At 46.7% G+C, this 24,566-nt stretch overlaps 1 protein-coding gene across 1 annotated transcript in view; it reads right to left on the minus strand.

The window, feature by feature from the left end:
• FSTL4 (follistatin like 4) overlaps positions 1-18,528 on the minus strand; it is a 390,948-nt gene extending 372,420 nt beyond the window's left edge. Inside the window, exon 1 of the mRNA XM_063087969.1 lies at positions 18,403-18,528. Within this exon, the coding sequence (XP_062944039.1) occupies positions 18,403-18,528 (126 nt within the window). The remainder of the gene's footprint in view (positions 1-18,402) is intronic.
• Positions 18,529-24,566: the final 6,038 nt, after the last annotated feature.

Here is a 24,566-nt window from a genome sequence, read left to right on the forward strand (position 1 = left end):
TGGCTCTTGAGAAAAGCCACCTAGTTGAGGAGGGGTCGGAGTTCACCTGCTGCCTCCGGAGAACAGTGTCCTTGGCCCCCAGGAGTCCTCTGGGGCTAGGGAGAGGTGTGTGTAGTCCTGGCAGACTGGCTCACTGCTTTAAAGGAGAGTCAGAGTGGGAGAGGAGCAGCCGACAGCACTAACCCTTAGGCTACTGACACGGCTGAGGGAGTGGCACACTCCTTGGCCCTTGTACCTTCCATCTCGCTCTGCCCACGATCTGCCCGTTCCAGCTGCCCAGTTGGGTGAGGCCTCGCTTGCCTTTCTTGCTGCCCTGGAGACCAAGACCTGAAGGGGAGAGGGCCGGGCCTGGCCGCACGGCAAAGAGAGTGCAGTTCTCCAGCACTTTGAGGCTGAAACACGGGTGGCAGAATGAGTAAGCTCTGTGTCCCTTCTATCTCCCACCTGACAATAAACAGATCAACATAAGGAAACCAGTGTTTACACAGGCCTGGTATGACTAAGGTAACTAAGCAGGGAGTGTAAAGAGAGAGGTTTACCAAGATAAAAGGAAGAGACCATGTCTGGATGACTTTTTAAAATATCAAAGAAATATCTTCATTTTACTACTTAAAAAAAAAAAAATCACCATAAAGAATCCATCAATAGCATCCTTGCGGGCACCTAGGAACATCAATTTTATTATGCCCATGAGGGAGACTTTGAAACAAGACCCTCAAAACCTCAAAGCGTCCAGCAGGTCTGAATAAGCTGATTTTTAGTAGCTACCCCACCAGCTGCAGCCCTGAGGGAGTTACCCAGATCTCCTGCTCCAGTTGGCACGGCTGTTAAATGGGCAGACCAGACAGCCAGACAGGATGAATTAGGAGATGTCTCAGAAACATGGGCAGAGTCCCACAGACAGTTTTGTCCAGGGCTTTCTGGGCATGTCTGAGTCTATTTCTCATTCTTGTCTTTGCACATGGTGGGGAACAGAGGGTGATCAGAGAAAGAGAAAGTTGTGATACTCTGAAGAGAAGCAGTATTAATGGTGATTACCAGATGCTAGACAAGAAAGTATGGGCATATTTGCCAGGTTTTCAGAAATTAAGAAGATTTGGAGATTAACTTTCTCATTTTTTAAAGTAAATAATAAATCAAATATTATAGGAGGATTTAGTGATTTTAAACTCTAGATATCATTTAAAGCTTTATGCTGAAGGTTATTCATATACAATTAAAAAAGAAAAGTTAACTCTGAATTTAAGGCAGTCTTCTATAGCCAATCTACCAAAGTGACAATACAGGAAACACAAAGGTACATTTGATGGAATAATTGTCAATAACTAATTGACCACTACACCTTGTTAAACACAATCGCCTGTACAGCCAGATTAAAAGACCAAGAAGGAAAGAGGGGTACTTTCCAGTTGTACCTCTCTGACAACCTAGCAAATTAAAAGTAATTAACTTTTTGGTTTGGAAAGTAATCCACATCTCTTCCTCAGAACAAACAATCACCACGTCCAGAACTATGATAACAGTTAGCGGCACGGGGCTCTAGTTTGGCACCCAAGAGACCTCTTTGTTAGTACATCGTCATTTCCACGGACGCTAGCGTGGCTACCCAGGCCGTCATGTGCAGAGCTCCTTAACCACAGAAAGCAATGGTCACACTGGGTTGTAACTCTGAGAACAGTGTGTGTCTCCCCGACCTTCCACATCTCCTTCATCTCTCACCCCAGCATGGGGCCTGGCATATTATAGGCCCTAAACACAACTTATTGCTACAGCAAAATCAGATTGTTTCAAGATCTCCTGGTAAGAATATGGGGGCGAGTAAGGTTTTCCACAAGGTTCATGGAACACACTGTCACTGCAGCCTGACTTTCTGTACTTTCCTCTTATAGGTAAGTTTCCACAGAAACACGGGACACCCTGCAATGTGTTCCTCATTCTGAGAAGCTTCATGTCCACCAGTCGTCCTGCCAAACAAGCATCTGCCTGTGCTGGCTCTATTCCAGTCTCTGCTCCATAAGAAAATCAAGACTGTCTTGCGGGCGTCTGAGGGAGGAGAGATGGCAGCAAGGACAGACAGCTCCTGGGAGAAAGGGGGCAGTAGTTCACGTTCTAATTACTCCTCATCTCCTCCGGGTACCATACAATAGATGAGATAACTTAGCATCAACCTGTTTTTACAGGATATCCCAATCTGCCACTTTTTTTTTTCTTTAAGCCAGCTGCAAGCTCAAAATGAGGTTTAGAATAACTTGTGCCTAGAAAATTAGAAGACAAATAAGGAAGAAAGGCTGCCTCATGTCTGAGTCTATTTCTCATCCTTGTCTTTGCACATGGAATGAGGGGTCACAGACACAGATGATGTGACATAGATGAGAAATGTTCCAGAGTTGTGATGGGGCCAGGGTGGATGGACCTGGCCGAAGCCTGTGAGAAGACAAGCAAGCTGGGAAGGCTGGCTGCAGCCGGGGCTGGGCAGGAGTGCTGCTGAGAGGGGTAAGCTGGAAACACCTAAAGTAGCAGTGTCTAAGGGCAGGCACAACCTCGTCCCCAAAGGGACACATGAAGACCCCTTAAACTAAGCATTCTAGCCAGAAGCTGTCGTCTTGCTCTGAAACAGGTCCCCTGCCCTCTGACCCTCCTGCTTGGCCAGTGTTCCCTCTGTCCTCCAGGGAGCCTGGGCCTCCTGGGCATCTCCTCTGCCTCCTCCCTTCCTCTTTCATCATATGCAATCTCTGTGGGCTCAGCTCAGCAGATCCATTTCCATCAGGCCTCACCCTGCTATTCCCACCACCTTTCCTCTCCCCAGGACCCTCAGCCCTCATCTAGGGTTCTCAGCAGAGCTCCTGGTGGGTCACCTGAGAAATTCATTTATTCATCCCTTCATTTGTTCATGCACTCATTCATTCAATTAGTATTTACTGTTCAGGTGATACAGCAATACCAAGACAGCCACAGCCCCAGTGCTCATGAAGATTACCATCTCACACAGGAGAGACAGACAACAAATGAACCAAAAAAAAAACCCCAAAAACAAAACATAGAACATCTCATGGTAAGAAGTGTCACAGGGAAGGTGAACAGACCACCCAGAGGGGAAAGTCTTTCCTGTTTAAAATGAGGTAGTCAGGGAGGACCCCTTCCAGGACCTGGTATTTGAGTAGAACCCTGCCCAATCTAAGCATGACATTTGTCTTTTCAAGCCTGTTTAGTCCCTCATTCTGCCCATTAAGCAGGCCTCCCTCTCTATTGTCATCTCCTCTTCTCAGCAGTGGTGGCACCAGCAGCAAAAACCAGCAGTGGAAGAAGGAGTGGCCCTAGACATGGCAGCGGGCATCCCAACGCAGTTTCTGTTTGCTGTGCAGTTAGCCATGCAGTGTGCTGTGCCAAGCCATCCCACACCCGCCTCCTCCCATCTCCACAGCCCCAGAGGAACCCCCAACTCCGCCCCGCCCCCACAGACCTCCACCATGCATGCCTTACTCCCGGGACTTGGTGATTTTTGATTGTTGTCTGAAAAAATAATTGGTTTGGGCTCCCACGGGCTTTTGTATAGGGAGATAAATCCCCATCCACGCTTTGATTAGAAGGCACATCCACTGTACCACTATAACACTTATATTAAAAATGGGACTTAAAGTAGTTTAAATTAAATGAGTTATATATAATTAAAAAGCCTTTAAGGCACAATAAGGCTCTTTTTTCAATTTTCTTTTATAACTGAGTCAAGAAGAAGGAAGACACCCAATGGCCAGCAAAGCTGGTTTGATATTTACTTAGTACCTGGCCCGTGTGAGAATCCCAGGGAAAACCTAGGGGTCTTTTCCCTCTCCTCTCTCTGCTCCTTAGGCGGGAAGCTCCATGAGCTTCAGTTTCCTCATCTAAAATGAGATTAAAAGCAGTGCCTATGAGGCTGAGAGAAAGGAATGGGGGAGCGTGCAGAGAGCACTCAAGGACGCTCCTCGGCTGGGGAAACACCTGCCTCTCATCCGCCGGTTCTAGAGCCAGGCTGGCCTCAGTCACCCACACCTCCCAGAGGGGCCTTGTGCCTGGGGCAAAGACATGGAAACTTTGTCCCCAACAACCTGAATCAACTCTCTCCCAAAGAGAAGATGCTGAGAATGACAAGAATTCAAGTGAGCATTTTGTCTGCACTTTGTCCATAGGCTAACCCAGTGGTTCACCACTAGGGATCTTTTAAATAATCCAGAGCCAAGGCCATGCCCCAGACCAATTAAATCACAATCTTTGGGGGTGGGACACAGACTTCAGTATTTTTTTTTTGAAGCTGCCCAAGTGATTGCAATGTGTAGACAAATTTGGGAACCACTGGGCTAACGAAATATCTTACAAACTCCCTCCCCAAGAATGAGGCTCTTCCTCCGCTTGCCACTGCTGCTCATCCTCGAGTGGACCCCCACAGGTGCCAGCAGTTTTCTCCACTGGGGGTCCCCTTCTACTCCACCTGTGGGAAGGAGGCCCTCCCTCCATGACAGGGAGGCGTCAGCTGGGCGTTGCTACCACAGAACCACAAACAGTGGTGCCGATTTCTCTTTCCCAGCAAGATTTAGTGGAGCCAGAGGGATGGGGCAGGCCTGTGCTCTCTTCCCACAGGCGGCAATGCCATCTCAGCAGCCGCTGGGAGTAGATGGAAAGGGCAGGCTCAAGCAGCCAGAGTGGAGAAGCTTCCCAGTGCTGGGGAGAGTGGGGTGACTGGCCTTGAGTACATGAGCTACAGAGGGACTCATCTGGGCCCTGCAAACTGGGTCACCACCTACACAGTATTAACCCCCAGGAGCTTCAGTTTCTTCCTCTGCAGAATGAGGCTCAGGGTTATGACCATGAGGTTGCCATGAGAGCTGAGAGGGAAAGTGGGCAAAGAGCACTCAGCATCTGGAGGCTGCTGTTAGCTTGACTGTCCCCCTGTAGACAGCACCCTGGGTATTACTGGTGTCACTGAGCCCCCGCGCCTAGCAAAGCACCCAGCCTGATGAGGTGCTCACTAGTGTTTCTGGGCTTCTGGAGTGGGAAGGGGCCGCTAGTTCTGCCGTGGCCAGTGGGCAATGGCTGGGAGGGACAGGATGGGGGAACGGAGCCATTGGTTGGTACAGTGCATGAACCACCGTCAGCACTGGCTGGAGCTGTTCCCTCACACTTCTTATAGCCATCCCAGGCTGTCGCCTGTGACTGTCTCTCACCCTTTGGGGCTGACCATTGGCTCATTTGCTCCAGTCTACTCAAATGCCAGGATTTCTCCCCCTCAGTGTTCTGCAGGTGTAGATGCCTCACGTGTCCTGAGCCCTATGTGTGTCTGGAGTATCTGTGCCCTGCCCACACAGCTGCCCTCCCCTCCTTGCTCACAGGAAGCTCTGGCCATTCACTAGCCATGGTCATCCCACAAGGCAGGAGCTGAAACTTCCTGGCATGTTGCCCACCTAGGTGAGGTAAGCATACTGTCAGGGAGCCGCCACCCTGCTTCTACAGTCCGGCCAAGCTTAGTGCTGGTGTGCTGGCCGGGGGCACCCTGGGGACGAGGCCCTCTCTCCACGGCAGCACCTCCACAGCAGGTCAGACAGCACTTGCCTCTGGCCTTATCTCAGCACTGACCCCCTTCCTCTCTCCGGCGACTGGTGGAAGAGTCAGCAAACACCAGCACTTTCCTAGTGGGAGTCCTGACCCTCCAAAAGCCTTTCTCTGACAGTAGCCAGTGTCGTTGCTGACGCTGGGAATCTTACTTTCTCCTTAAGGTTGAGGATCCAGACCCCAGCTTCTGAAAGGGAGACTGCTTTCGTCAACCCTTAGATACTTCCCAAGGCCAACTCTTTAAAGCAGAACCAGAGACCACCACACTTCATCACATTTAGGCCTCCATCCAGAGCTGACACCCACCTGCCTGTGTGCACAGACACAGCAGCGGGGCTGGCCAGGCCCCCTCTACATGAGGACAGTAGTTGCAAAGTCCTCCCCCCAGAACCCTCAAAGAAGTGCAAAGAAATAGCCAAGGGGTGTTAATTCTCAGGGTTTAGGGAGCTGCCCTGTAGCCCCTTCCCCATGGTGGGAAAAGGTAAGAGAAAGATGTATATGTTGGGGGCTGGGGGAGTGAACAGGGGCAGAGCCTGCCCCTTCCCACAGGGAAGGTCAAGAAGCTGCCCCAGTCCTGCCCCAGGAGGCTGCCTCAGCTCTGCTCCCTCTGGGAGGGGGGATTCCTTCTCTGATGTGATACTGTCTGCTTTGGCCTTTCAAAGGTCATTGTCATCAGATGTACTTTTCCTAGCCTCAGAAATATGTACTGGGGTTAAAAGTACCATATGTGGTCAGGAGCACAAGCTAGACAGTCAGATGCCAGGTTCCAACCCTGGCCCTACCACTGGATATGTGGGAGACCTCAACAGCTCACTTATGATCTGGAAGCTGTGGTTTCCACATATGTAAAAGAAGCAAGTTAATAGTACCTCACAGAATCTTTCTGAGAAGTCAATAAAGTAATCCACGTAAAGCTTTGACAAAACAGTAGCTGTTTGTTAACGCCATCATCATTAATTCCTATTAGGAATCTGCTCCTCATTCCTGTATGAGAAAAATAAGAGCAGCCATTCAGACTCCCAGCCCTGAGCTCCAGAGGCCACTCTCCCCTGTCACCACACCCTAGAGATGTCCCTGGTTCCCTACTTTCTAACTCTTGGCTACACGGAATTAGACATCATAGTAAAAACCAAGTTCCTAATGCAATAAGACCACAGGCCACTGGGAACAAGGGTGAGCCTTGGAGCTGTGGGAGTATCTACTGCATCCTATCTTCCATGATAACAGGCCTAATTACCCCACAACAGCTCAATGCAATGCCACTTGCTGGCTTCTGCAGCGTGGTGGACCCTCTAAGAGGAGGCATCTGGTCAAGCCATGACTCTCCTCCCATGTAGCCCTTCTTTCTTCCCAAAAACAATTCCAGCTAAATCTCAGAGCAGCTGCACTAAGGAGCTCCCTGCAGCCCCAGGATACGTGGCTGTGGCATCCCACAGCCACATCTGAGCCCCAAATTCTGCTCCCCTTTAGTCAATTTGGTGGGCAGAGCATGGACCAATAGGCTGTCTTAGTCTGTTTTGTGCTGCTGTAACAAAATACCAAGACAAGGTAGTCTACAATGGATAGAAATGTGTTGGCTCACAGTTCTAGAGGCTAGGAAGTCCAAGCTTGAGGGGCCAGCACTTGGCAAGAGCCTGCTTGCTGCATCATCCCATGGCAGAAGGGCAAAGAGAGGGCGAGAGAGAGCAAGAGTTCCAACTCACAACCTCAAGCCCTTTTACCATCGGCATTAATCCATTCATGAAGTGGAGCAGTCATCACCTAAACACCTCACATTCGGCCTCACCTCCCAGCACTACTGTTGCGTTGGGGATTAAGTTTCCAACACATAGTTTTTGGGGGACACATTCAAATCACAGCTCAGGTGCTGGAGACCAGGAGCACAGGTGCTGGGAGGAGGCGAGTGGTAAGACACAAGTTGGCCTGAGGAGGCCAGGCGTGGTTTACAGCCTGTCTGCTGGGATGTCCTAGGGAACGACAAGCTGGCCTTCCGAACTGCCCTGCAGGCCGGGTGGGTGCGCTGAGCGTGGCAGACAAGCAAAAGAGCAGAGAGTTAAGACCACACAGGCAGGTCTTCCTGCCAGAGCCAGCCACCCCAGCTTTGAAGATCTGCCCACTGTACTCCATAGGATGCCCCACACTTATAAAAACCGCATGCTTTCTGAGATGGCCGAGGCTGGCTCCTCAGCCTTGCCAGCCATCCTCCACCCACAAGGATCTCCTCTCCCACTCCTTCACTGGGACTGCCCAGACCTGCAGCCACACGTTCTCCTCAGAGTCCCTGAATGTCACCTTCTTTGTAAGGGGATGTGCCCCTCGCCACAGGCAACTGGACCAAGGCAGAGGCTTCCCCAAACCGAGGCAATCAGGCTCACCCTTGAGAATCTGAAGGTACAGGCCAGACCTCTAGTGAGACAGTCTAAGGCCCTGAAGCTGCACGGTCGTGTGGTGCAGGGCCAGGGCCAAGGCTAACATGACATGTGGGGGCAGCTAGGTGGGATGCACCGCTCTGTGGAGAAGCCAGTCTGCAGAGAAATCAAGCAGAGGAGAGAGGCATGGAGGAGGAAGATGAGAGGCAGGCTGCGAAGACTCTGCCCCCCTCCCACGCATCCTGCAATTAGTCCTGGGAGGAGGCCTGGGGCCTCACGATAACCTTCTTTGTACAAAGTATCTTAGCAGGTGCTCCGTCCTGGCTACCAAATGGTCCTTGATGAATCACCTGGGCAACAGGCCCGGATATCCACCCAGGCCGTCTTCTCTTTCCCCCTCCCAGATATGGTCAAATTCCACCCCACACCTACACTCTCAGAGGATTCTCCCTCCTTAAGTACTTAAAAACTCTACCCACCCAGATCTTGGCCATCCTCTCTAAGGCCCTCCACCTCCAGGAGGTCCTTCCCAATCCCGCCGCCCACCCAGCACCTCCCTGCTCTGAATGCTTACGTCACCCATGGTTTGGCCCACACCGCTAACTGAATATGCTTTGTACTCTGTCAGTCGATTTCTTAGAGCTCTGTTTGTGATTATTCTTCCTCCTCTCTCATGATCCCCAGTGAAATATCAACCCACAGAGAGGAATTTCCTGTAGAATGCAGCTCATGACCATCCTTAGTTGTAACACAAAAATAGTCATTTTGAATGAGTTTAGATTTAAATTCTGTATACATTTTCATCTAGAATGTATAATGAATTATAGATAATTTTGTCCTAGTCAGCATGGCCATAGAAGTGTTTTCATTCCTAAGAATTACTGAACTGGCTTCAACCAACTGGACGAGGGTGGACCAGAGTCTCTCAAGGGGAGCCTCTGCAGCAAGGCATAAGACCTCCAGTGGGACAGTTTGGGCACTGGACGGTAATACCACAGGCTGCTGTGCTCTTAACAAGATGAAACAATGAGAGCAATCATGGGCAGCCATTGCCTCCCCACTGACAGCCCACATCCTCCAGGTGGGACCCAGGAGTCACTGAGGTGACAAGAAGGACACAGCCCTATTGGGGGAACCACCTTAGGAAAGAGGGCCCAGAGGAGTGCAGGCTGTGGGGAGCAAAGGAGGAGGCTGGCTGAGATTCTGGGTACCCACAGGGTGGCTCATACAGTACTGTGTCCATCCTATGCGAGTGACAGAGACCCCAGTTTCTTCCAGCCCCCAACCCACTCTCTGAGGCTCCACAGCATGGGCCAGGACAAACCTGTGATGCCAGATCTGCTACCAGCCACATGCACCCTGGGCAGGGGAATGTCTGGACCGTGAGAACAAACACCCTGCCCTGGGCCAGCAGTGGGGACATGGGACTGGCAGGAGCTATTTCCTTCTTTATCACTCAATAGATATACCTAATTTCCTTTAGGCTAAAACTGAGAACTTAGTTACTATACACAGGTTAGAAAAGATAATTAACATAGGTGTTTAATTCCTCCCACTAACTCAGAGTCTGCCTGCAGCAGCCAGTTGCTCTTTTCCCTCACCCCTAATCACCCCACACCCCAGTGGTCCTGAAGCTGCACGGGAGGCTAGAATTACAAATCCCATTTCTCTTCAGCCACTTGACGAAGCTTAGTATGGGGCCAACCACACAGCTGGGTGCTCAATGGATCTAGTTGTTAAGACAACTAGATGTCCCCATTGGCCAAGACAACGCTGGGCTCAGAGGCCCATCTAGGCAGGTGCATGGGGGATCAAATGGGAATTTCTGCTCTGGGACACACACACAGAATCCGAAGCCCTACTGCCAGGTATGGACACCCATACACAAGGCAGGGAAACTCACTCTTCACAGCCAAATGCAACTGTGAAAACAGTAGCATATGTAACAACCAAACAGCAAAGAGTGGAGGAGGAAGGGCAGGAGCCATGGGGCATATTTCAGAACCACTCCAATTAAAGCACTCCCCTGGCAGGCCTCTCCCATGTGACACCCCCCAGTGTGTCCACACAAAAGTCTACCTGCCTGGATGTATGCTCAAAATGTGGCATCAGCAGAACCACAGAGAACTGAGGTCTTTTCTATAGAGAAAAGTTTCAAGCACATTTTACATGCAAGGTTAGAAAGGAAAATAAATGGGAAAGAAGTTTTGTTTTCTTCATTTAGAGAGCAAGCTTTAAATGATAGCAGAGCTCAAACAAGTTTTTAATCCAGCTGTCCTAAGACTAGCATGGAGAAAAGCCATCAGGAGTCTTATACCTATTTAATGACACTTCAAAAGCGAAGTTCTGTTCCCACCACTTTCAACCCTTCCTTCCTTTTGCAGGGATAGTTGGAAGCCACCCTCCCTAAAGCCACAGACTATTTCTGCAGACCCTGAAAAATCTAAGCACAAACAGAGCATCCTGCATTTGTTCGACTTTACATTTCACTCTCTGGGTTCATGTTTTTGGGGAGAGTCTGGTGTGCCTGCAACAGTAATGCTGGCCTCTTTGCAGAAGGGTTGGCCAGAGGCAGGCAGGCCCCAAAGACAACTCCAGGAAGGGGACAGTAACTGAGTCAGGGGTCCCGCCCCATTCACATACACAGTCCACAGAGCTCTCTTAAGCCTCTATTGGTTCAATAAGGATGTTGGGAAGATTTAAAATTGTGATAGAATTCTATGAGAAGTGGAAGTCAGACGCAGTCAGGTGCTTCTCTCCTGGGGTCTATTCTGTAAGGAGTCCTGCAAACTCAAAACACATGGTTGAAACCTTATATGATGCCAAAATAAATAAGAGATGGTTGACTTATTTACTCACTCAACAAATATCTGAACTCTTACTGTGTACCAGGATCTCCTGGACACTGGGGATATGCAGGGTCCCAGACCCCAGCATACTTACTATTCCACTGGAAAGAGGACCTTCCCACCCCAAGAGCTGCCGTGCTATATGGCACTTGGCTGGAAGAGACAAGCACTGCAGCTGAGGTGTACATGCCTGCCCTTGGTGCAGGAGGGGTGCACAGTATTCCTGGGGTTCTGAAATGATGGACACAAAACCACAGCTGCAACTGCCACATTCTGTGCAGCCGCTCTGTGCCAGGCACCGCACGCATACCTGCTTGGTCAGTCCTCGTAACAACCCTGAGAACAGTGCTAGTATTGCCCACATTTTACTCATGGCTAACCTGAAGGCCAAAGAGGGTAAGTGATTCCCTCGGTTACATAGCTGGCAAGGGAAGGAACAGATGTGAGCACTGGGCCCTCTGGCCCAAGCGTGCTCTGAAGCAGAGGCAGGACTGGAGGTTCCTTCTGCAGCGGCACAGACAAGCAGCACGTAAGGATGCGACTTGGCCCCAGCAGGAAAAACCAACTATGGGGTTTTAAAATGACAACAAATATCCTGGAGGAGAAAGTTGTGCACAGGGAGTGCACAGACCATACGTGGCAAGAAATAGCTGGGTCTGATTAAGAGGGAGGAGTCAGCAGCCATTGAACCTGAGAGCATTGGGCTGCCCGCACCAGGAGCCTGCCCTGACCCCAGCCAACCAAGCCAGTGAAAGCACAGAGGATGTTCAAGCCAAGCAGGGAGAATTGTTTTTGGAAAAGAAGGCTCTGCTTCAGAGGCCCAGGCCCTTGCTGGGGCTGAAGCCTGGCTTGTCAGTTGGCACCTATCGCCTCTGATACTGGGCCAGTGCCCTCTCAGGTGAGAGGTGGCCAACAGAGGTGGTCCTGTAAGCCACGTCACAGGCCCACCGGGGATCTGTGGTGTTCTCTGGAAAGAGAACTTCTGCAAGAAATAGGGGGATGACTTCCTGTCTGAACTCTTAAAGAGAAAAAAATACACACACACACACACACACACACACACACACACACACACACACATACATATACTTTCTCTCTCAATCCAGACCCCAAATAACAAAAAGCTCCAAACTTTAAAATCTTTTAGCAAAAGTGACAGTGGCGCTTTGGTTCCCTGCCAAGACCTCCAGAAGGGTTTCAATTTGGACGCAAGGCCCTTCTGAAACACTGAGGAGGAGGAGGAGGAGGAGGAGGAGGGAAAACCGAGCGCTCCAGGTCTAGATGAAGCATCAAGCAACTGGACAGCTGCCCTCTTAGAACTTGTGCAGATGGAGGGAAGACAGTTCTCCCCGGAGGGCCCCTCTGGACAAACACCAGCCTCTCATCAGCACTGGTTCTCCCCACACCTGGCCTCGTGCAGAATCAGGCTGAAGCCCATCCTGGGACCGAGGGAAGACTGAGCTCCACAGGCCACTCGCACCCCATTCTTCACTCCAACCAACAGCACACACTCTCATTTTCTTATTCACTAGTAAGAATAAAACAAGGCTGCCTTTTACTAGGAGAGAAAGATCAGGGTTCTCCTGCTCCATGACTTCCTGACTCAAGGCAATGCCTCAGGCTGAAATACCTGAAAGATGTTCACCCATTAAGAGAGAGGTGAGGCTGGATGGACAGATGGCTTCTTGGCCACCTGGGCACGCTCCCTCCACCCAACACCAAGGTGCCAACTCCTGCTGCAGTATCCTTGGTGTTGCCTGCTTAGAGTACATTGTCCACGTCATCCTGTGCCCTCCATTTTTGAAACCAGTACTCTCCATCTTCCCAGTGGCTGGTGACAAGACGAGGCCCAGGGACCTCGTAGCAGAGACCACAGCAGCGGAGGCAGAAGGACAATGGCTCTGGTTTGGCAGGACAGAAAAGTAGAGCCCACTCACATGGGGCCTGTTAGAGTGTGCCTGACACTGACATGACATTTACTTCTCTCTAAATGGGAAGCAAGAACAGTAACCCACAAATCACGGAGCATAAATCAAGCAGATGATTGGAGCTTGGCAGACCTGATGATGCCAACTCCCCACAAAGTGGAAACTGGAGTCCCATTTACAACACATGGCCTGATGTCCTGATCACAAGGGTGGGAGGTTTCCTAGAGGAGCATAGATTATTTAGCAGCAGAGGCATAAATAAAGTGGTTAGATGAGTAAATGCTAAATTAAGAGGAAGAAAAACAATGGTTTTCTGTGAGCTCATAAATGCTTATTCTCCTGGATCACAGAACTTTTCATGGCTAATTAAAACTCTGTCAACTACGATCTCAAGATACGGGAGGGGCACACAACGTGCCAACTGATACAGAGGAGAAGGGCTTGCTGGGAGCAGTGACAGAGGAGAAACATCCAACACAAAGAACAAAGACAGTGACTTCCCCTGTCCAAGGATAAATTTAAAAGCAAGATCCCAAAACAGAGCACCAACCCTGCAGCGGAGGACCCCAAAACACCCTGGCTGGGCCCTGGGGACATAGACTGGGGTGGGACACCAGTAGGGGCGCCATGGTGGTGAGTGTGTACTGTCTGTCCACCGGAGCATGGGTGTAGGCCAAGCCTCAGCATTCCCAATCACTTACAGTGGGGAGCCCTGGGCTCAGAGACCTAAGGCTACCTGTGCACCTGCTTGAAAGCAGGTGAAAAAGACTCCAGAACTCAGGCTGTTTAAATTCACCTTTCCCTTTGCCCACCTATCCCCCAAGCAAGGCTTGCAATCTATTTCATGGCATAACTAAAGCCTGCCTATTTCTCTTATTTTTCCTGATTGCCATCCATGTCATAATGTCAGCCACAGCTAAAAAATGCCAGCATTAATCCAGCTGGGGTTCTCCTTCTTGCGGGTATGCACAGGGGGAGGAGGGTAGGTCCTCCAGGGCTGGTATCCTCTAAGATTGGAAGTATTGACATCACCTGGAGCTTATGAGAAATGCTAAATCTCAGGACCCACTCCAATCCATTGCATCAGAATCTGTATTTTAACAAGATCCCAGCCATTCACAAGCACATGGAAGCTTAGGAAGTGCTGGAGTAGGGCACAGCCCACACTAACTCTGGAAGTAGGAACACCTCAGCCCAATGGCACTGAGAACTTGGGAGGATCTGCCGCTAGCTTTCACTTTGAAAATTATGGATGTACTCATATGACTGCAGGTGGGAGGTCGTGCCCTCCCAATTTTGCCCGAGAAACCTAAATCCACATTCTCTGACACAGGATAATCAGCAGAAAGCCATGGCAGGGTGTTAAGGGCCCAGAAAAGTGGCCCCTGCCACCACAGCCAGCACCACACCTGCAGTAGCAGTCCTGGACCTTCATGAAAAGAGTGCATCTGGTACTCCCAGTGCTCCATGCCCTGGTGAAAGACCATTCCTAACTTCTTGTTAAGGGACCTCATCCAGTGTCACAGCTTCTTTGAAAGAGACTCAAATCCTGTAGTTTGCAACAGTGAATGCTTAGGAAAAGTGATACTGCAGAAAACACACACAAGAGGGGCATGCAGGTCTGGAGTGCTGGTAAGGCTTAGGGAAATGCTGAGCATACAGTCTGGACCCCTGTCTGGGAGAAAGGAGTTTATTTTCTCCATGCCCATGAACAGGATGAGGGGTGGGTGTGAGTAGAGACCCCAACAGGCAGACCTCAGACCCCATGACCATCAGCAGCTCCTGCCCAGTTATCAGTCAAAAAGAACAGTCAGAGGCATGGAGGGGGATGGGGGACATTGCCTTAAGGTCAATAAAATACATAAGAACAATGAAATGTTTTTGAAAAAAAATAATGCTCAGTCGTAGCAGCCCAAGACTGAGCCCAAGCCCTCCTGAACGTCCATCCAAGGCAGATAGAAGGCAAGGGCATTTAGAGGCTCCACAATTAGAAGCCACCCTCCCAGAGAAATGAGTGCTGTGTCTGCAGTCTGTACCTGGGGCCAACGCTTATAGAAAGGGGAAAGGGACAGTCAGCCAGGGTAGGGACAGTGCTTTTTCTGGGGCTAGGGAGGAGGGGAGTCAGGCTTAAGTTAATTGAACCACCTACACATTTTTTCCTCAAATACTTTCCTTTGAGAGAGTTTGCAAATATTGAGAACATACAGCATCTGACCTCAAAGCGTAACTCTGGGCTGTAAGCAGTGAGGCACACAGTTGAACAATTTAAAAAGGAAGCTATATTAACATTTGCAGTTACTTAGTGCATGACTAGATGCTATGAGTAAGAGTAATTTAGAGAAAGCTAAGTAAAATGCATGAAGGATATATAACATGATGTGACAGCCATCGTTCAATCCCAGAGCCCAGCAAGTGGGTCAGACACTGGTGTTGGAACACAGCAGCCAGGGTCCAAGGTGCAGAGGGGGGGTCCCCACAAATGCCTACCTCTCAAGAGCAGGTCGGTTCTCTGGGGGCTGCCACCACATCACTTCTCACTTTTTCCTTGTTCCTTGGTTCACCCAAATATAAAATTCTACCAGTATTGATTTTACTACTATATTTATCTTAGCTAGAGTATAGGGTGGAGGGGGGAAAATATAACAATATTTCAAAATTTTAATAAATTGTATCCCTCAGAATTGTCTCCTCTGAATTCAGAATCGCATTAGCATTCTAAGCCACGTTCTGCTACTCAGCTCTCATTAAAGAGGCACTCTACAGAGCCACATTTCTTTTTATCTACATCTGTAAAATGGTAAACTCCTTGAAGCCATTTCAACTGCAGTCTTTGTACATAAAACAATAATTTAACAAAATTCATGCTTGCTATAATTGCTTTAAAAATGTGCAAACACATACGCATTGGTCATTTAATCCTTATTTACACTTAGGACACTGAAGTAATTGGTATAATAACTTTACAGGCAAATAAAATCTTATTAGTGCTTTCTAAGTACATTAAAAATATTAAATCAGTGAATATTTTGTGCAGTGTTACTCTCAAGAAGAAAACACACACAGAAACATTTTAACATTTAGTTCCTGAAAAAGTTTTTTTTACTTATTTATAGAGTCTTGGGAAACTGTTGGTTTTGATTCTTTCAGGAAATGAGAGTATCGAGGAAACTGCTAGAGGAGTTTAATATGATTTGGACAATGAGTTATGACATATTAATAGCTATAATTCAAAGAAAAAACTACCCAGAAGCGATGTCACACAAGGGATATCTAGGATGTGGGTAAGACACAGGTCTGTGGCCTGCAAGCTGCTGACAGGTTTGCTGGGGAGACCTTTCCTATCCCCATTGGAAATGAACCTGCAGTGCAGGGTGGTATTGCCACACACTTAAATACTTGACGGTCTAGTCTGAACTTTGAGAGCACCATGGTGACTTCATGACCAGCACTGAGTGCTTCATAAGTTATCAATTGTCTTCACACAATGAACCTCCTCTAGTTTGCTCATAAAATTATCAGACATGGTGAGGAAGATAAAGATAAATAGGTGTCATCCATACTCTAAGAGGAAAATATGAGTAAAACACACAAAAAAGATAGGAAGGACAAAAGAGTTCAGAAAAAGAAACCAAATGTGACCAAGAGTGGTCAAAGGAGGTTCTAGACGAAAGGTAGGACCCAGAGCTAGAGCCTAGGCCTTGGAGGAGGGGAAGATTCAGACATGTGGAAAGAAGGGACAGCACTCAGGTGAGTAAGGGTGTGTGTGGGGGGGGTCCACAGAGTGTGATCAAGGGCAGCAAACAAGTCTGTCACACATAAACACTCTGCTCTCTACAGTGAGCCATTCACTGAAGCCATCCTATATACGAGGCCCGTCCACATGACCATCTCATTTAATCATCGACAGAAGCAGACGCAGCGGGTAGAGGTTGGAACACTGCAAAAAACCAAAGCAAGAGCAAAAACAAATATATATATATATATACATGATCAATAGGGCAGTCGTTTGTCTGCAGAGTCATCACTTCTCTTTCCTGAAGCAGCAGCATTCCTGGACTTGGTAGACAGCAGCTCTAGCTTTGCGGGGGTGGGGGGCACAATAACAAGCCCATGAAAAGCTTTGCTTCCTCAGAATGAGCAGCATCTGCTCTTTCTTGTTGGTACACAAAGTACGGGGATGTTAACAGCTAAAGTAAAGAGCCCCTAGGTTGATATTAACCTGCCTTCCATTTACCTCCTCCTAAATCCCACCTCAACTGACTGGACTCTTAATTGAAATAAGTGATTTTAATCTGTGGGCCAATGAGCCCCAACTGGAAAAAGATCCAGCACAACTGTGTATGTGCCTGTTTGCTTTGCTATGAAATATTCAACAATTTATTTGTAGGATTTAAGTGATCTTTTTCCCTTTGTATGGATATGAGTACAATGATTAAGCCGTTCTCATGTGGCAAATCCTGTTCTTACTAGCAAGTCAGCTTCCAGACTTTCAAAAGAACGTTAAGTTGCATCCTTCACGGATTTAGATGGGAGAGATAGTGTTTCTGTTTAATCATCTGCTCACCACAAAAGCAAGCCACACTAGCTTCAGCAGGAAAAGTGTGCATTAAATTACTGCAGGAGCTCTCTGAAGATTAAGCCTTGTAGGTTTGGGATTGCATTACAATTAAGTAATAATGAAAGAGAAATCGTGTCTTTTGATCAAATAATGCATTAATCCTACCATACACTGTGTATCGTTATTCACTCTCTGGTAATGTTGACTTTTTGAGGTAATTTTTATTTCTCATTCCCCAGGACAGGAAACAGGTACAGAAAACAGGAAGAGGGCATGCATCAAGGAAGACAATGGAAGTAAAAATGCCCTGCAAAGCTTCCTGGTAGGAATTAGTGTTTGTCACAGCAGAAAGAAAATCCCAGGTAGTTTTAATGACACGGTGCAGTAATTTCTTAAGGTTCAGCATATACAAAGCATTTTCTGCAGAAAAAGTGCATCCTCTATGAACCCCAAATTCATGGGGCCTACTACCTTGAGCAGGGCTAGCTTGCAGTCCTCTTTAGTACTTAAGACCAGAGTTCACTAAGCAATTAGCAGTATATCCAGACTCTCGAGGGAGATATTTCAGAACAAGTTTTTCAAGCACTTTAGAAGCATTTATATATACCTAACATGCCATTAATCATTCTTATCTGTTCATTAAAGCAGTTTCCCTTAGGGCCTCTGCTTGCCAGTTCCTTCTCAGCCTGATTTTTTTTATCTATATACCTGAAAATTAGTCCATTTCTTTTAAAACATATTTTATAATTAAAATACTTCATTAATTCACATGGGTATGATCCACCAATTAGTCTGCACTTTCAGAGTTTTATTAAGTATACAGAAAGGCGATTCTCCTGAGGGTCTTTGTGGAAGACTAACCATGCAACTAAAGCTCAGTTTTGGGATACATTTTCAGTATTTGAGCCATTTACAACCACTCCTCATGTCATAATATAAATCTCCTGTTCATATTAACACGTGTTGCTTACTCTGTCCCCCACCAAAAAAAGGGAGTTCAGTTTTTCACTCTCATTGTGGTCTAATTGATCTAAACTAAAGGTGGAGGGGAAATCAGATACTGTAACATGGAAAAGCAATCAGTGTCAAATGTCACATCAGCCGTTGTTTCACTATACCTCTGCCTGGGACTCCCCCGCACCCACATTCAGGCCTCTGCTGGTTCCTGGGTCCATCCATCCCAGCACGGCCGGCAGGGAGGCCCCAATCAGTGTGAGATGCAGCCAAAATCCTCCTGGTTTCATTTTGTTGAGTCTGTTGAGAAAATAACAAATGCTCAGAACTAAGCATTGTGAAATGTATAGCAAGTCATAGTGAGTTAGTACATGTGCTCCAGAACCAGACAAACCTGAGTTTAAATCCTGCCACCAACCCTTCTATTCTACTTTAGAGAAGTTACATTACTTCTGAGCCTCAGTTTACTTATCTCTAAAATGGGAGCAATAATATGTACCTCATAGCGTTTTTGTGAGGATTGAAGGAATCAGTGTCAGGCACATAGTAAGAATTCTATAAATCCTATCTGTTATGTAGAACCCACTTGAAACCCCACATACCACTGCATCCACAAGCACAAACCAACATGAGACAGCTGGGTCACTTCTATTAGGCTACCATATATCCATGCCTCAGTTTCCTGAGAAAGCATCTGGGGCTGGGCACACAATTTTAGTGCTCAAAAAATGCTAATGAGGAACTATGTTAAATCGTGACACTTGTTTGTAGCTGACACTTCAGTTTACAAGATAGTAAGCTTCCAAATGGCATCATAAGATCCAATATTTTAGTTTCAAGACCATTTTGTAACAGAATCCAAGCATCCAATGATAATGAAATTTCAATAACCTTTAAGGTGTTTCCTGAGGCTCACTTAATAACATTATTGTCAAATCCTAGAAGACAAGAAATAGGCAATTCAAGGTAATCACAGAGTCACATGGATGAAAAAATTTAAGGATCGGCTACAACAAATATTTAAGTACCTACCACGTGTAGGCATTGTTCTAAGGAAATGTGGATGCAGACTCTTCCACTTGCCCAATTAGCAGTACGTTTTTTGAAAAAGGTTTCCACAGTGAACAGATTCCAACCATAATTTCGGGCTGTCTGTCTATGAAACATAGCCAGGTAGAACTCATCATGCAGTACTTACAACTCTCACTCAAGGAAACTTTAGGGGTTATTGATTTCTGCATGCACCACACAATTTAGTGCTTAATTACACTGCAACCTGATCATGGCTGGTGAGATGAAAATGCACAGGGCTCTTTGAGGGCCAACACTCAGCGTGACCTGGCCTGGGGCTGGTCCAGAGCAGGTGTCTGAGTCAGGAAGGACTGGGTACTTGAGGAACCATACAGCCTGCTTGAGGAGTCTACCCCTGCTCTTGGCCACAGTCAACAGCTTTGGAAGATCCCTACTGTAGACAATGGGGTGGGGTTGTCACACAATCACAAGTGCTGAGGCCAGGGCCGCCAGACAAATACACCCCTGCCACATTCCAGCTTTCCTCTGGCAGCCTTCCACATCCAAACAGAGCTGCCTGTCCACATTTGCTTTATGTCTCCGGCCTGAGACAGAAATGCCCACAGGGAGAAGAACTCAGACTGAAAGTTGTGGACATGTAACACTGGCCTTGGAAAAGGCAAGGTTATACGGTATGACTATCTTTTAAAAGAAGGTGTCTCCTTGTTTTAAAGAGTCCATAGGCTCCTGCTCTTACGTCTGTTTCTTCTGTCATTCATCTTTGATATCTGTTGGCAAAGTGGAGCTGCTGGGGAAATAGTCTGGGTGGCCAGCAAATATAATCCGAAGGTCACAGTCTCAACGCCATCAGCACCTGCTCCACACTCTCAAGAAGGCAGAGTCGAGCAGAACAGTGCAGCTTCAGCTGCCACCTGGGTGAGACTGGAGCGTCAACAGCAGCGCCCAGCTCTGCACTCCTGATCCAGTGCTCTAGCTAGGGTGTAGGAATTCTTACAGAAATGAGGAGGAAGGGGGAAAAATCATGTTCTGGACTAAAAGAGAATAAAAACGTCTTTCCCTAACTGCCACTGGTTTTTATAAAAAAGAAATAGAGCAACTCCCTACTCTCCATAAATTATCCTCTTCTGAACACAGAGCCATGTTCCAGAGACTGCAGAAAGCAGTACTGGATTTCGAACTTCTTAGAAAACAGCCATCATAATTCAGACTAGAACTAGAAAGACATTGCTTTCTACTCTTTTATTAATTTTTCCCTACTTATCCACTATCAAACATTGCTCATGGGGTAAGCACACATATTAAAGGTCTGCTTTTCTACCTTTTCATGCCTCCTAGCCCAAATAAATGAAAAACAGCAAGATAATAAAACTTTATTCTAGTTAATATACAGATGTCAATTCCTGAGTTATAAAATATGCAAGAAATACACAAAATCTAGTATTTCATTTTCAATTTGCTTGGTAATCTAAGACCAATTATGTTTGATGTTTTATTTTTAATGGATAGCATCAAAATAAAACCCATTCATTTCAATGTTCTTTTGGCAAGCACCAAATGACTTCACTTAAGAGGAGGCACCCAGACTGGTGGCATTGAACCAGCTGGCTTCTGAGTTGTATTTCAGGAAGCCCAAGCTCCAGCCTGGAGCTCTACCTGGAGTTACCACTGCTTTTGTCTGGTTTGTGTTGAGGTTCCCTGTAAAATTTTATTTGAAGACAGGGAAACACGTGAACCTGGCCAACTACTGAAATTCTCCTAAGCAGCTTCTTTGTAAGGTTTAGCTCAGTTTGGACACAACTAGCTCTGATTTCATTTGCACCTGGGTTGTGTCTTAGATGACATTTTATACTTTCAGTGATTGACAATTCATTACATCTACAGCAACAACAGCTTAAAAATTTATAACTAGTATTATGACAGTTCAGTTCATAAAAAAGAATTAATATTTGTTCTAAATCAATTTTAATGATCTGTCTGATAACCAATAGAGACTATCTATTTGGTTTGCACTTATATAGCAATTACTATGTGTTAAGCACTGTTCTAAACACTTTACAGATATTAACTCATAAACCTCATTTTTTTCCCTTCCATGACGGGCAAGGATTATCCCCCAGATGACAGAGGAAATGGGGTCACAGAGAGGTTAAGGACTCTGGCAAGGCCATGTGCCAGGTAAGTGACAGAGCTGGGATTCCAAGCCAAGGCAGGTGGACTCCCAACACCTATACTCTTAACCTCCATCCTGCACTGTCTCTCGACACTTAGCAATATTTTATTTTTGATAAACAGTTGATTTTAGTATGATGAGGAAAACAAGATAGGAGGCCCTGAGCCTCGAGTCATTCCTTTCCTCTGAAAGCTGCCAAGAGCTACCCTCCTCTAGGTGTCATGGCTCCGACCAAGGCCAAAGACACAGAGAAAGGGGAAAGAGCCGAGGTGCTCACCCTCCCGCAGTCCCCACCAGGCTGGCACACTCTCTTCAGCCCTCATTGCTGCTCTGTTTATGGGTCAAGAAACCATGAGAAGATGAACCAAAGTCCAGGCAGCACGGATGCTCTCAGCTCACCGGGAGCACCAGCGTGGTGAAGACTGTCATGCGAGGGAAGTGGATCTAGTAACGAAGTAATTACTCCTCTAGTTAAAATAGCTCTACTGGCTGTCAGAGGAAGATACAAGCATCTCCCCAGAATAGACTTGGGAAGGTGCCATCGATAAGGTCACAAAACTCTTTTTTAACCAAGAGCTGCTGTGAGATCAATTTAGGCTTCATTCAATCCTTGCTAAGTCCTGAGTATTGGTTATAAGTCTACCTGCGATTGTCCTCATATAAAGAGCTGGGACTACTTTTTCTTCCAAACAATTTATAAAGTATAATTACTTGATATTTAAGACATCTGTTTTGAAGAGAGGCACTTCACTGCTTCCTCTGTGGTTTCCCACCTAAGCCTCAACATTCCCCTATGGCCAGAGAACTCAGGGGTAGCCTGGCTGCTACATAGACAGGATACCAGAAGCCCAAAAGGTTGAAGAGTTCACCCAAGGTTTGAAGCCAAGTCAGTGGCCAGACCTAGACTAAAACCCAAGCACCCTAGGCAACTGTTTGGTTTCTTAAATTATTGCAAACCTACATATACAGTTAAGTTCCCATTCTTTGTTTAGATAGGCAAATTTTGCTTTTTCCAGTGCGGGAGTAGTCCCACTAGATTTCCTACTCTCTCCTTGTGAAAACCACAGGATTTCTGGTGTTATAAAATAAGCTGATATCAGTGATATTTATTTGTATTTAAAATTATAGGGGTACTACAAATTAGTATTATGTAACATTCCAAATACTGACTTGCTTTTTGAAAAAAGTTGAAAAGCATAAGAATGAAAATTGTTAGAATATTAATATGAAAATTCCAAAATTTGCCCCACCCAGAGACCACATACCAGCATGTAAGCTCTTTTTATTGAACAGGGTAAGAGGCCAGAGAGAAGCACTGATGTTAAACTGGCAATGGGTACAATAGAAACTTCTCTTTTCTATTCTAGGAACCAGCCCTATTGGGAAGAGTGTGAATTCTGGCCCCCACAGTTTTGGGGACATTGTTCACCAGTTTTGTCTCTCTTGGCCTCTCTCCCAGAACGTGGTAACTTTACCAGGTCCAGCCATTACAGATTAGCCACACAGCAATGGCTTTTCTTTGTAACCAACAGAATCAGAAATTACTAAAACAATTTGGCAGAACCAAGTGATGCCATCCAGCCTTGAAGAGAACAGTAAGATTGTGACTCCAAGGCATCTGCATTCCCAACCTTTCTATCTGAAAAAGTGTCTGCTGTAGGAAATCACTTTAGGTGTGTTGCATGTTACAGAGGGCATGTTGACAATCAACAAATAGAAGTCAACTGGGGGGCTAGCCAGTTAGCTCAGTTGGGTAGAGTGCAGTGCTGATAACAGCAAGGTCCAGGTTCAAACCCTGTATTGGCCAGCACAAAAGAGAGGGAGAGGGGGAGAGGGGGTGAGGGGGAGAGGGGGAGAAGGAGGGGGAGAGGAAGGGGGAGGGAAGGGGGAGAGGAAGGGGGAGAGGAAGGGGGAGAGGAAGGGGGAGAGGAAGGGGGAGGGAAGGGGGAGGGAAGGGGGAGGGAGAGGGGAGGGAAGGGGGAGGGAGAGGGGGGAGGGAGAGGGGGGAGGGAGAGAGAGAGAGAGAGAGAGAGAGATCAGCTGGGAACCATATAACCCTACAGTCCTCTTCTGCATGTCTACCCAATGTAAAAAGGGGGGGAAACCCCATATCAATCCCAACCTGAACCCAGGAGGCTATCTGGTAATTTATTCTGAAAGGCTTAAGACCCTAGTTTTGATTTGTGAGTGTTTTAGGAAAAAAGAAAGTGGTTCAAATTTGCCAAGATAAACCCTAAAAAACCAACCCAGGGAAACCAGTCATGAAAATGTATGTCAAGCTAACCTTGCAGAAAGCCATAATGAAGTTAAATTGCATTTCCTATTTATTATCTACTCTATATCTTTGGTTAATTCCTCCAACACTTCATAAATTTGATGCCTAAATTATTCCATGTGCAGGGTGTAAATCTATGACATTCCTATTTATCATGAAGTTTAACACATATACACAAATGATTTCCAATAACCCTTGCCCTTCCAAACTTCAGATTATACCTCTTAAGTACCACGTTCTCTTGACTGTAGTTCTATTTCATTTGAAGTTCCATGCCTTGTGTTATGCATTAAGAGACAGAATATGTAAGAAAAGATGTGCTCTTGAAATAACTATCTCATTTCATTTAGATAGCACACAATTGACCACAGGTGAGCAGCTCAAGAAGGTTGAGTTTGCAGAGAAATACTCAAGAAAGACATGGTATGAATTAAGGTAGATTTTACGAAATCCTGATTATTCAATGGAACATAGTGTTAAGGCAGAGAAAAGATAAGAACATGAAGGTCACTTTCAAAAAAAAAAAATCCTACAGCCCTTAGTAGAAGGAGAAGAATCCTGAGTGACTGGTCAGGGTAGAAAATACAATCTCCCCCTCACTCACCCAGCAATGCCTAGAAGAAAAAGCCAGCCCCTTTCTGGAAGAAAAAGGGCCTTCCTGGAATTAACAAAAATGAAGGGTGATCATAAAATTCTGAGCGAAAAAGCCACTGGAACAATTTTAATGAGCAATTTTAATACATTACATCAAAGTGGACTATTTTCTCGCAGGAGCTTTGGCTCAGTCTGAAGTCTTGGAAGGTGTGTGTGTGTGTGTGTTTTTTTTTTCCTGGGATGAGAGGAAGAAAGCT

This window comes from Cynocephalus volans, chromosome 2 (assembly GCF_027409185.1).
Source record: "Cynocephalus volans isolate mCynVol1 chromosome 2, mCynVol1.pri, whole genome shotgun sequence".
NCBI classification, from domain to species: Eukaryota; Metazoa; Chordata; class Mammalia; order Dermoptera; family Cynocephalidae; genus Cynocephalus; species Cynocephalus volans.